Genomic DNA, 12326 nt, shown 5'->3' with positions numbered 1-12326 from the left:
GTGTGTATTACTTATGGTTTTCTGTTTGGTGTATATCCGTTTTTCCTTTACCATATGTTATGGGTAGGATGAAAATATAACGTAAATCAAGGGTCAGCAGACTGTATCCTATGCATCAAATCTGGTTTATTTTTTAAGACCTTTGAACTAATGTTGTTTACATTTTTAGCGGGTGAAAAACCAAAGAATATGCAAAAGCTAAAATACTTACCATCTGGATCCTTACTGGAAAAATTTGCCACCTGCTGACTTCTGTAAAACTGGTTTGGCATAGTGCTTTGATTTGTAAGAACTTTTAAAGTGGAAGAATATACCTGAAACAGTTAAGCCACCCCTGAATGAAGCACTGTACTGAGTGCTTTATAGATGTTGTCTTATTTCTTTATAGTTAATATCTCAAGTAATTTCCATCTATTTTATAAGATCCTGCTGTCGTCTCTACTTTATTGGAAAGAAAAACCAAGTCTTCAGGAGGTTAAGTGAGCTAGTTTCTTGGGTCATAACAACCATTAAATAGTAGAAACTGGCCTGTCTGTCTTTTAAGTCAGACACCCATATTTATATACACAGGTCCACAGCGTTGAAAGGTCATACAGTGAATTATTCCTGCACTTGGAATAAGACACTTCCAAATTTATATCTTATTTTCTCTAAGTTGACACTAATAGAGGCTTCTGTTGACCTTAGGTTAAAATCTTTTGTAAAAAATTTTAAATGATCCTATTTTAAATGATACTGTTGTTTTTCTTTTTCTTTTTTCTTTTAAGAATGTGTAAGCTAGCAAAAATTTTCATTTGCTATTCTGTTTTTCAGTGAGTGAATCAGTCATGGAGGGAACTTTATTTTGCATGTTGAGTTACTTGATTTGAGGATTCTAGTAAATCTTGAAGTAATACATAGTTTTTTTCTGAAAATAAGACAAAACTTGCTTTTAATTTTAATTTGCCTCAGTTTAATAATTTGAATTTCATTTTTCTCTTAAAACATCACCTGTGTTCTGTTCATTTTTAGGCATTCCTTGGAGGTCTGAATTGGGCGTTTATAGGTGTAGATGAAGCACATCGATTAAAGAATGATGACTCTCTTCTGTATAAAACTTTAATAGACTTTAAGTCCAATCACCGTCTCCTTATTACTGGAACTCCTCTACAAAACTCCCTTAAAGAGCTGTGGTCTTTGCTACATTTCATTATGCCAGAAAAGTAAGATAAATTGGGATATGCAATTTTATTGTTAGTTTTGAATGTTAAACATAGCAAGAAAATAATTAGTATAGGTAATAAGGTCCATAAGAAGTTTTATTGTCCTAGAACATTAGATCACAGATTTTTAAGAAGGGAAAAAAAAAGAAGAAATGGGATGCAGTGTTTCACATATCTAATATTTTAACTTTTCAAATTTATGAATAAATAAGCTTTAGTCATTATAATTTATGTGTAATAAATTACAACAGTTGATTTTGCCCATGTTCAAAATATACTCTACTTGAAAAACCTGAAACAGTATCATTCTTAGTACTTAACAGTAGCAATAGCAACAATAATAAGGTGCTAGTAATCTCTTTTTCTAAATGGGAAAGACTAGACTAGGTAAAGATAAATAATTTGTCTAAGATCACAAAATTATCCTCTTTCAATAGATTTAGACCTTTAAAATTGTATTCCTTGAGAAATATTTTAGTGATAATTCTGTATTTGAAAATAAGTTTAATACCAGGAGAATCATAATTTTAATAAAATAACCTATTTTTCACCTTTATGTAGATATAAGATGGATTTCTTGGGAAGGATAGTTTTTAGAAGTGACTACTGTTAGCTAATCTTTTTTCCCCTCAGTCTGTATTTTGTTTATAGATGACTACTCTGAAAAATCTCATATGCAATATGATTTTTTTCAGTGATTCTTCCATTTTCTTAAATTTTTAAGGTTTTCTTCCTGGGAAGATTTTGAAGAAGAACATGGAAAAGGCAGAGAATATGGTTATGCAAGCCTCCACAAGGAGCTTGAGCCATTTCTGTTACGCAGAGTTAAAAAAGATGTGGAAAAATCTCTTCCTGCCAAGGTTGAGCAGATTTTAAGAATGGAAATGAGTGCTTTACAGAAGCAGTATTACAAGTAAGCCGTAAACAGCGCATGTTCTGGACCTTTGATGCTAAGTAATCCCCCCATCCTTGTCTTATGGAGGTTCCCTCTCCCCCAAGTAGGGTCTTAGAGCAATAACAATTCTTGAATGTTAGAATAGGCTTATTTTATGGCACATTGAAGCAAAGAGAGATTGAGTTACATGTCCAAGATAATGAGTAACCTAAGATTAATCCATCATAAATGCATTTGTCTACTTTATGCTCTTTTTACATATGGAGAGTTTCTGTTAAGTATTAGTTAATACTGACTACTTAAGTGTTAGTGATACTAAGGCATTATTATATAATTAGGATAGTTGCAGAATTAATAGAGGTAGAGGCCAGAAAAAGAAACTTAAAGTTTTAGGACTCATCCCTCTCTTCCCCCACATTGAAGAATATTAATCACACTTTAGAAAAAATTATATGTCAGATCTTTACATAATGTTTCAAAGAATCAAAAGGCATATTTATCAAAAAAATATCCAGACACCTGTTTAAGCACTTATTTATATAAAATGCATAGCCACATGCATTTGGATTCTCAGAAATTTATTTTATGGTCAAATCTGTAAGTATCATACATTAAAAACAATGCGTGAATTTTAGATTTGTATTTTGGAAAATCTCAAACATATACAAAAAGCGGCTGACATAATAAACTCCCAACCCTCAGCTTTGTTTTCAACTCCTATTGCCAGTCTTATTTTATCTCCAAATATTCCCATTTCCAGTCATTTTGAGGCAAATCAGAGATAAAATTGTTTCAAGTCCCTTCAAAGAGTAACCTTATAAAAATTAAGAAAATAAAACGTGGTAGAAGACAAAGTACATCATAGTGAGAGGAAATGTTATATAGTTACATAAACATTTTGGAGTAATAAAATCAACCCATAACTTTTCTACAAATTATTGTTGTGTAACCATAATTTGGAGAAGGCAGTGTGGTTAAACCAGGTATGCTCATGAGGTTTTTTATAGGTCTACATATTGGTTGCCTAATATGCGAAGATTTGTAGGAAGGTTAATATAGATAATAGTTAACCATTTAAAAACCTAAAAAAATTTTTTTTAATGTTTTATTCATTTTTGAAACAGAGAGAGACAGAGCATGAGCAGGGAGGGGCAGAGAGAGAGAGAGAGAGAGAGAGAGAGAGAGAGAGAGAGAGAGAATTGGAAGCATGCTCCAGGCTCTGAGCTGTCAGCACAGAGCCTGACGTGGGGCTTGAACCCATGAATGTGAGATCATGACCTGAGCTGAAGTTGGAGGCTTAACCAACTGAGCCACTCAGGTGCTCCTAAAAATTTTTTTTTAAGTTTATTTATTTTTGAGAGTGAGAGAGAGGGACAGAGTGTGAGAGAGGGTGAAGAGGAGAGGCAGAGAGAGAGGGAGACATGGAATGTGAAACAGGTTTTAGTCTCTGAGCTGTCACTATGGAGCCTGATCCGGGGCTCGAACTCACCAACGTGGGATCATGACCTGAACTGAAGTTAGACACTTAATCGACTGAGCCACCCAAGTGCCTCAGTAGTTAAACATTTTTGAAGTAACTTTGGAGGAAAAAGGAATAATACCCTCTGAAGCCTTTATATTGACCAGATAACAAGTTAGGTGTTCTTATTAGTCTTACGAGCAAAGTTCATGAGTCTTGTGAACAAGGTTTGTACCATAGTATATCCAGTTGTGAACTTCATAATGGTGCGGTTTTGCTTTGGTGCTTGATTGTTTTTTGTTGTTGTTTTTTTAATGATTTTAGAATTCATCTTGGTAATTGTTGCACTGACCATCATTTACGTGGTATTTTTTTTTTTCTTTAAACAGATGGATATTAACCAGGAATTACAAAGCCCTCAGCAAAGGTTCCAAGGGCAGTACCTCAGGCTTTTTGAACATTATGATGGAGCTAAAGAAATGTTGTAACCATTGCTACCTCATTAAACCACCAGATAATAATGAATTCTATAATAAACAGGAGGCCTTACAAGTAAGGATTTTAAAATATGTTTTGTAGTAAAGCAAAATTCTGGAAATGATTATTTCAGTTATAACTGAAAAAGGCATGATGCTTTAACATATTGGTTAGAAGTTCTCTTTCGTTACAGCATATTAAATAATAATGTTAATTATTTTCTTTGTCTTTATTAAAAAAGCCTTTAAAATTATAATTTATCCACTTACTTTGATCATTTACCTAAAAATGGATTTGTATGGACTACTATGATTTATCCAGCAGAAATCCCTTAGTATATTCTTAAATAACAAAAATTCACATAGTGATGCTGAATTTGTGATATGGCAAATGATAGTTTTTTTTTAAATATATTTTTTAAATGTTTATTTTTGAGCAAGAAAGACAGTGTGTAAGTGTGGGAGGGGCAGAGAGAGAGGGAGACAGAGAACTCAAAGCAGGATCCAGGCTCTGAGCTCTCAGCACCGAGTCTGACACAGTACTTGGAACCACGGGCCACAAAATCATGACCCAAGCTGAAGTCGGGTACTTAACCAATTGAGTCACTGAGGTGCCCCAAATGATGGTCTTAAGAAAGGCATCTTGACCTCAGAGTTTACCCTTCCTGTCACTTCTGGAAGACAAATGAGAAGTGTGAAGGCCGCAGCTGCCATCCAGCCACGGCTGCTTTAAAAGTGCTAGGTTCAGTGGCTGATACATATAAATTAAAATCTGTTTTCTTACCCTTTTAAAACCTGTAGTTGCTTGGTTGCTGCTGCTTTCAGTGCATTGTTTTTCAGCTGACATTTTTGGAGAAATAGTGTAATAACTAGCAAATAGAGTGAAACTCACCCCCCCAGCCCCCCCAAAAAATGAAAACCTAGGTGCGAAATGGCAAGGAAAATTTCAGCTTAAAACATAGATAAAAATGATCCTAGAAAAGGTCCTAGAAATTTTTGAAAAGTTTTCCAACCGTATAAGAATACAGAAATCTCAATTTTCAATAATTAAAGAAGCTAAAGTGTAAAGTGGGGTGTTTGTTAATTCTGGTTGATTCTCTTCACATGCTCTAACCATTGTAATTTGTTTCCTAGCACTTAATCCGTAGTAGCGGAAAGTTGATTCTTCTTGACAAACTGTTAATTCGCCTAAGAGAACGAGGCAATAGAGTTCTTATATTTTCTCAAATGGTGCGGATGTTAGATATACTTGCAGAATATTTGAAATACCGTCAATTCCCCTTTCAAGTAAGCATTTCATTTCATTTTTTCCTTTTTCTTGACTTAAATTTCATCAGACTCTTGAGCATGTTCTACAAAATTGTGAAATTATTTTGTAAATGAAATGTAGATTTTTAAATAAGCTGAATGTTCAAGATAATTTTTAAGATAATATATCTGTTTTAAACATTTTTATTTGTCATTATTCCCTTTTTTCTTCTTGACCTTATATATAGCAGCAAAGTAAATTTTTTTCTCTAATTTTTACTTTAATTCTGTATTTTTCTTCTTTATTTTGAGGAAGGGGGAGAGCAGTCTTTGTGAATATTACCAGGACTGTTGCAGATTTTGAAGAATAATGTTCTCTTAATTATTCTAATGCGTAGTTTGCTAGATATAACTTCTAGATGATTCTAGGGAAGCTACTAAGGACCAAAATGAACTTATATTTGATCTATTCGGTATTTATTTTGAAATCTATTCAATGTAATTAAAGCTAGTACGAATGAGTGTTTAATGTTAGAGTCAGGTGCTAGTTTCAGTACTTTCTAATTATTTCATCCTTTTTTAATCCTTTCTTGAACAGTGGCTAGAACATAGCTAACATTCCTACAGCTAATAAATGATGAATATTAGTGCAGGCAATAAAACAGATGTAGAATTATAATGACGAACCTCAACAGACATAATCCCCACTCTGTTGGAGCTTAGAACCTGATACGGAAGTTAGACATTAAGCAGGGTATTCTAAATAAATATAACTCTGGTAATGTCTGCTTTGAAGGACAGGTCTTTGGTGATATGAACATGACTGAGAAATATATGGTCATTTAGGTTAGGGAAAAAGTATAGAAAAAGTACCATTGTTTGATTTTCATAACAGCTTTATTGAGATAGAATTTCCATTCTCTGCAATTCATCCATTTAAAGTATATAGTTCAGTGATTTTTTTAATTATTTACAGAGTTGGGTAGCCGTCAACACAATATATTTTATTTTACTTTATTTTTTTAATTTTTTTTAATGTTTTATTTATTTTTGATACAGATAGAGACAGAGCACGAGCACGGGAGGGTCAGAGAGAGAGGGAGACACAGAATCTGAAACAGGCTCCAGGCTCTGAGTTAGCTGTCAGCACAGAGCCTGATGCAGGGCTCAAACCCACGAACGTGAGATCTGACCCGAGCCGAAGTCGGAGGCTTAACCGACTGAGCCACCCAGGCGCCCCAACACAATATATTTTAGAATGTTTTCATGACCTCAAAAAGAAACTATACCCTATAGTATCGCTCTGTTTCCATTTCACCACTCTATCCTTACCCCTACCCTGTGTTGGTTAGTTTTTAGGCAAATTACTGTGTGTACATGGTCACATAAAACAAATAGTAAAGAAGTGCTTGTAACCAGTCCTCTGGCCCAATCCATTCTCATTCCAGGATTACTTCCCAGAGAAAATTATTTTTAACATTCTTTTGGTTTAGATCATGCCTTAATAAATGATATACCACTGGGTTTTCTTTTTTTGTTCTATTTTTTTTTTTAAGTTTTGTTTATTTATTTTGAGAGAGAGAAAGTGAGCAGGGGAGGGGCAGAGAGAAGAAGAGAATCCTAGGCAGGCTCCCTGTGTCAGTGCAGAGCCCGATGTGGGGCTCAAGCTCACTAATCATGAGATCACGACCTAAGCTGAAATCAAGGGTTGAATGCTTAACCTACTGAGCCACCCTCCCTGGTGCCCTGATATGCCACTGTTTTTAAGAAGTTTTTACTTAACTGTAATTTTTGTGAAAAAGAAACAAATAGCACTGTTTAAATTGTTTTTAAATCTTTATTTATTTTGAGAGTGTGAGCTAGAGAGGGGGAGAAAGAATCCTAAGCAGGGGGGATGGGGCTGGCTTGATCTCAGACTACAAGATTACTACCTGAGCCCCCAGGCACCCTAACATTAAGTTTTTTTAAAAAAATTTTGGACATCAGCTAATGTTTAGTAAGCACTCAGTATATGTCAGATACTGTGGTAAGCGTTTTACTGTGTTTTAACTGAATCCTCTGTATTTTGTGAAGGAAGTACTACTATTACGTTCATTACCTGAGAAAGCAACTGACAAGGTGAAAAGTCAGATCGTTTGCCCAGGCACCCTTGAATACAGAAAATACTTGAATGTGGGCTAGAACCCATTGTGTCTCAAACCAGTGACTTTCAAACTTCAATCAGGGTCTTTGCTAGGCCTCTTTCTCAAAATTTCTGATTCAGTAGATCTGGGATGGGGCTCAAAAATGTGCAATTCTAAGTTGTCAGGTGACAGCATGTTGGTCCAGTAATCACACTGGACTTCATCAGTGTTTTTAGAACTGTAGAGTGTAACCTGTTAATGGATCTTGGAATCAATTTAATGGGTTGTACCAACATTTTGAAAAAATTAAATAGATTTAAATATATGATGGCATATCATGGTACATTGTGTCATGTAACTTGCTTTGGATGTACAGCTGTGTATTCATTCACATGTAAAATGTATTTCTTACAGTGAGACTCAGGCATGACGATAGCCAGTGCTATTATTTACTATTATTATCCGGGAAAATAGTCCTACTGGTTAAGAGCCCAGACTCTCAATGCATGGGCATTGTTTTCGTGCCTAATAAGTACCTTCTACTCTTACAGTCTTAATAAAAGCAGTGCTGCATTTTCATACTTAACATATTTCAAAATTGATTTTAATATCTTTAAATATTTGATTTTGTTATGTGCAGTATTTTAATGTGTTTTATTCTAGAGATTAGATGGATCAATAAAAGGGGAGCTGAGAAAACAAGCTCTAGATCATTTTAATGCTGAAGGATCAGAGGTATGCGTGTTTTAAAATTGTAAATAATTTTAGTCATTAATCATTTTTTTAAATTTGTTGTTAGCTTGTTTTACTTTCTAAGTGAGGTCTTAAAATCCGTATTTTATGTTAGAGCTGAAGAATTTTACCCTTTCTTACCAATACTGTTTCAGCATAGAACCATTAATTTGCTTCAAAATAAGTTATCCCACTTTCATTTAATCCTTTTTAGATTTGGTGTTCATTATTTCCATGTATATTTGTATTTTGGAATCCTGTTGATTGGTTTTGCTAGAGGTTTTTGTATTTATTAGTATTTTTAAACAATCTTTCAGTTTTATTGGTAAAATTCTTTTAAGTTCAAAAAATTTGTTAAAAATCTCTTATTATTCATAGTCACGGTTCACAAGAATTTAAAATTGAGCCTGTTCACAATTTCTTACAGGATTTCTGCTTTTTGCTTTCCACGAGAGCTGGAGGTCTAGGAATTAATTTAGCCTCTGCTGACACTGTTGTTATATTTGATTCTGATTGGAATCCACAAAATGATCTTCAGGCACAGGCTAGAGCTCATCGAATTGGGCAAAAGAAACAGGTATTTTTTATTTCACTTATTTTACTTTCAGAATCTTTTTATGATTAGTGTTTGGAAGCGATTTTGGTTTATTCTCCTGGAAAGATCATTAGAACACAGTCATGTTGGTCTACCTCAGATTTACCAAAATGACCTGTAAGATCTGACAGACTTGAGGCAAAATAGGATCATGCACTCTCTTTTAGTCAGAGGGTTTACAACAGTGGTTTTCATTCAGTACCTAAACCTTAAAATGTCTTTATTTACTTAACTTTAACTATTGAAAGAGATTTTGCTTAGTATATTACTGCCTTTTTGTTAGCCTGTATTTTACCCATTTATTTGCCTTTAAAATTCTTTATGTGAAAAAGGCATTCTCAGTTTGTAGTTTTTGTATAGCTCTCTGGCACAGTAATAGGCCTTGAGAAAAACCATCTGTCATCATTCTGATGTGTGTGTGTTTTCTTGTATTTTAATTGATTTACCTTCCTCTAGGGCAGTGCTCCTCAAACTGCTCTAATGCAGAAGATATGAACAAACAAGTAGCACAGACTTATTGGCACATTTATATTACCTTTTAAAAATGTCCTGTTTTCTATTGAAAAACGTGTCCATAATTTTAAACTAAAAGAATATTTTACCCAAATAATTCTCATAAAACTGTTTCATTGGGGATATACTGTGCTTCCTCCTGTAATTTTTTATACTCTGAAACAACATTGTGTACCCCTAAGTGAAAGCTTGTATTTAGAGTAGTGGTTATTATCAGATCCAATGACCCCTTTTTACAGCAACTGTTTTTAGCAGCCCCTTTTCCTTGAATTGGATACATGAATTTGAAGAGTAATTTTAATACGCTAATAGCGCTTTAGGTTAAGAGATTGTTTTTTAAATATATGTTGTAATATAGAGGACGACATTAGGATATAAAGAATAAATTTATGGAGTTGGGAAAATAACAAGACTCATTCTTCATAGGAAGTTCAAAGGAAGGAAAGCACAGGGGTGTATTAGTGATAAGATAATAGAAATTAGTAATAGATTAGATAATAACATTTATTTGCACATTAGAAAGAGGGAAACTGGAAGTAGGGGTAATAACATTGCAATATAAATTATAGATTGTCAGAGATGAGGTGGTGAGTGAGTTGGGCCTAATGTAGATGTGAATACTCAAAACAGATCTCTTTTAGGAATGAGATGGGGAACAATTACTAATTGCACTAAACAGCAGATACCTCCTATATTGAAATCTTTGACACATGGCCGAACTTGCTTTCCATTTATACTACTCAGAGAACTACTTAAAGACTTTTTAAAGGCCACCACATTTTCTAATAGTAATAGAAAATAGAGGGTATTAGAAGAACCAGTTAGACAAGATATTATAGAAAGTTGTGTGGTAGACCTCTGCAAAGACTATCTGAATAAGATGGCAAAATAATGGTAATGTGTATTTCCAACCATTGTTACAAAACTCTGTAAAAACAAATGTGATATAAGTATGATATGTTTTTAACCATAATTTAATAGATTAATTATTGTACATTTGTTTAATCCATTATTTAATACATTTAAAATATAAACATGTAAATATGTTTTTATTAATGATTGAGATTTGTTTTTTATTATTTCATTATTGATGTACTATAGTAAGGTTCCTATGCTATTGAACCTGCTGTTTTTGGTTTGTTTTTATTTAAATTCCAGTTAACATACAGTGTACTATTAGTTTCAGGTATACAATATTGTGTGATTCAATATTTCCATACAATACCCAGTGTTCATCACAAGTGCACTCCTTAATCCCCATCACCTATTAACCCGTCCTCCCACCTCTTTCCCCTCTGGTAACCATCAGTTTGTTCTCTGTAGTTAAGAGTTTCTTGGTTTGTCTTTTTTTCCCCAGTGAGCATTTGTTTTGTTTTTTTAATTCCACATATGGGTGAAATCACATCATGTACCTGCTGTTGTTTTTACTAGTATTTGGTTCTAAAACTGACACAAGATGTTTCATATTTCTTGTTAAATAGTTGCATGTAAGACCTGCAAAATGAGTATAGATGAGTAATATGGATGAGCTTTATTTGTGACACCAATATTAAACATATTTGGAGATGATAACTTTGGAGATCCAAATAAAACAATATCCAGTTATCTGATTTATGCAGTAATTGCAGTGCTGAAAAAACTATAGTGTATATTATAACTTCATTAAAACTTTTGTTTACAGTAAAACAGAGGTTGAATTGAGACTCAAGATAATTTTTAGAAGTTTTGAAAAATCATTTAAAAGACTTAAAAAAAATCAGAATAGGTTTTCTTTGTGCCTGAATCTCCAGTTTAATGCAGAACATCTAGTGTTCCAGGTTCCTGTGCTCTTAAGTACTCATAAGCCCACCTAATCATTACAAAAGCTATATAAATGTTCCCATAAATTTTCAAAATGTCCCTTTAGTGGTACCATGTGATCTAGAACTGCTGACCTTGAGAAATAGGGCAAAATTACTGCACGTCAATTTTTGCCTATTTTGGAAGTCTTCTTTTATGGCAGGATTTTTATCAGCCTGGGTATTGGCTCATAGAACTTTGAATTATGTGGAATATGAAACAATCAATTAAGGGAACAGGTATATATTATATATGTTATATATTTACCATTCCCCCCCCCTTTTTTTCTCAACTGAAAGATAAAAATTACTATTATCCCTTTAAAAAAATAAATAAAATCTCCTAATCAAAATGTAAGAATACACAACTGTAAAATACTCTTTACATTGAAGAAATTTAGTTCTGAAGTATATTGCTACATATTTTTTAATTTTTATTTTGACCAGTGAAAATTTTATGTAGGAATGAGCTTCACCTTAAGTACAGTATTTGGGTATTTTGCATTAGCAAAATGAATCCTTTTTACTTTGTTATATGTTTCATAGTGTGTATCTTTACAGGTGAATATTTATCGTCTAGTTACGAAGGGATCAGTTGAAGAGGATATTCTTGAAAGGGCCAAAAAGAAGATGGTTTTAGATCATCTTGTGATTCAGAGAATGGACACAACTGGAAAGACAGTACTACATACAGGTTCTGCCCCCTCGAGGTAGTTATCTTAATATATTTTTAAAATGTCATTTTATAATCATGCTGTACTCATTTTCCTGAAATGTTACGTGCTAGAAGCAGATCTTTGATGTACTATATTTATATTGTAATTTTTTAATTTTTTAAAGCACCGGAGTAATTTCTAGTCAAAGGCATACATTCATTACTGGGTTCACCACTCAAGTTTTGTAAGTCTGGGGAGAAATTCCTTTAATTTTCAGGTTTCAAGTACTTTACTTACTTTTTAAAATGACTAAACTAAAAATATTTCACCTCTCTAACGCTGTCATATAACTTCCACAGAGTTGTCTGTGTCCGTAATTAATAAAAGTGCAATGCAAATGTTAAATTGTTAACTGTTAATCTTAAGCATTTTATTTGTTTTTCTTGATTTTAGTTCTACTCCTTTCAATAAAGAAGAATTATCAGCCATTTTAAAATTTGGTGCTGAGGAACTTTTTAAGGAACCTGAAGGAGAAGAACAAGAGCCCCAGGTTAAAAAAAAAAAGCATTTTTTAAAACTATAAGGTATA

The 12326-nt window shown here is 33.3% G+C and overlaps 1 protein-coding gene across 4 annotated transcripts in view; it reads left to right on the top strand.

Moving 5' to 3' along the window:
- Positions 1-12326, top strand: part of CHD1 (chromodomain helicase DNA binding protein 1) — a 73189-nt gene that overhangs the window by 35484 nt on the left and 25379 nt on the right. For all 4 annotated transcript variants that reach the window (XM_029942642.1, XM_029942640.1, XM_029942641.1 and 1 more), the window contains 8 exons: positions 1012-1202; positions 1927-2115; positions 3946-4108; positions 5167-5319; positions 8067-8138; positions 8563-8712; positions 11643-11791; positions 12191-12287. In XM_029942642.1, coding sequence (XP_029798502.1) covers positions 1012-1202; positions 1927-2115; positions 3946-4108; positions 5167-5319; positions 8067-8138; positions 8563-8712; positions 11643-11791; positions 12191-12287 — 1164 coding nt within the window. The remainder of the gene's footprint in view (positions 1-1011; positions 1203-1926; positions 2116-3945; positions 4109-5166; positions 5320-8066; positions 8139-8562; positions 8713-11642; positions 11792-12190; positions 12288-12326) is intronic.

This window comes from Suricata suricatta, chromosome 6, assembly GCF_006229205.1.
Source record: "Suricata suricatta isolate VVHF042 chromosome 6, meerkat_22Aug2017_6uvM2_HiC, whole genome shotgun sequence".
Classification (NCBI taxonomy): Eukaryota; Metazoa; Chordata; class Mammalia; order Carnivora; family Herpestidae; genus Suricata; species Suricata suricatta.
The sequence above is the reverse complement of the archived record's forward strand: the minus strand, read 5'-3'. Positions and strand labels throughout refer to the sequence as shown.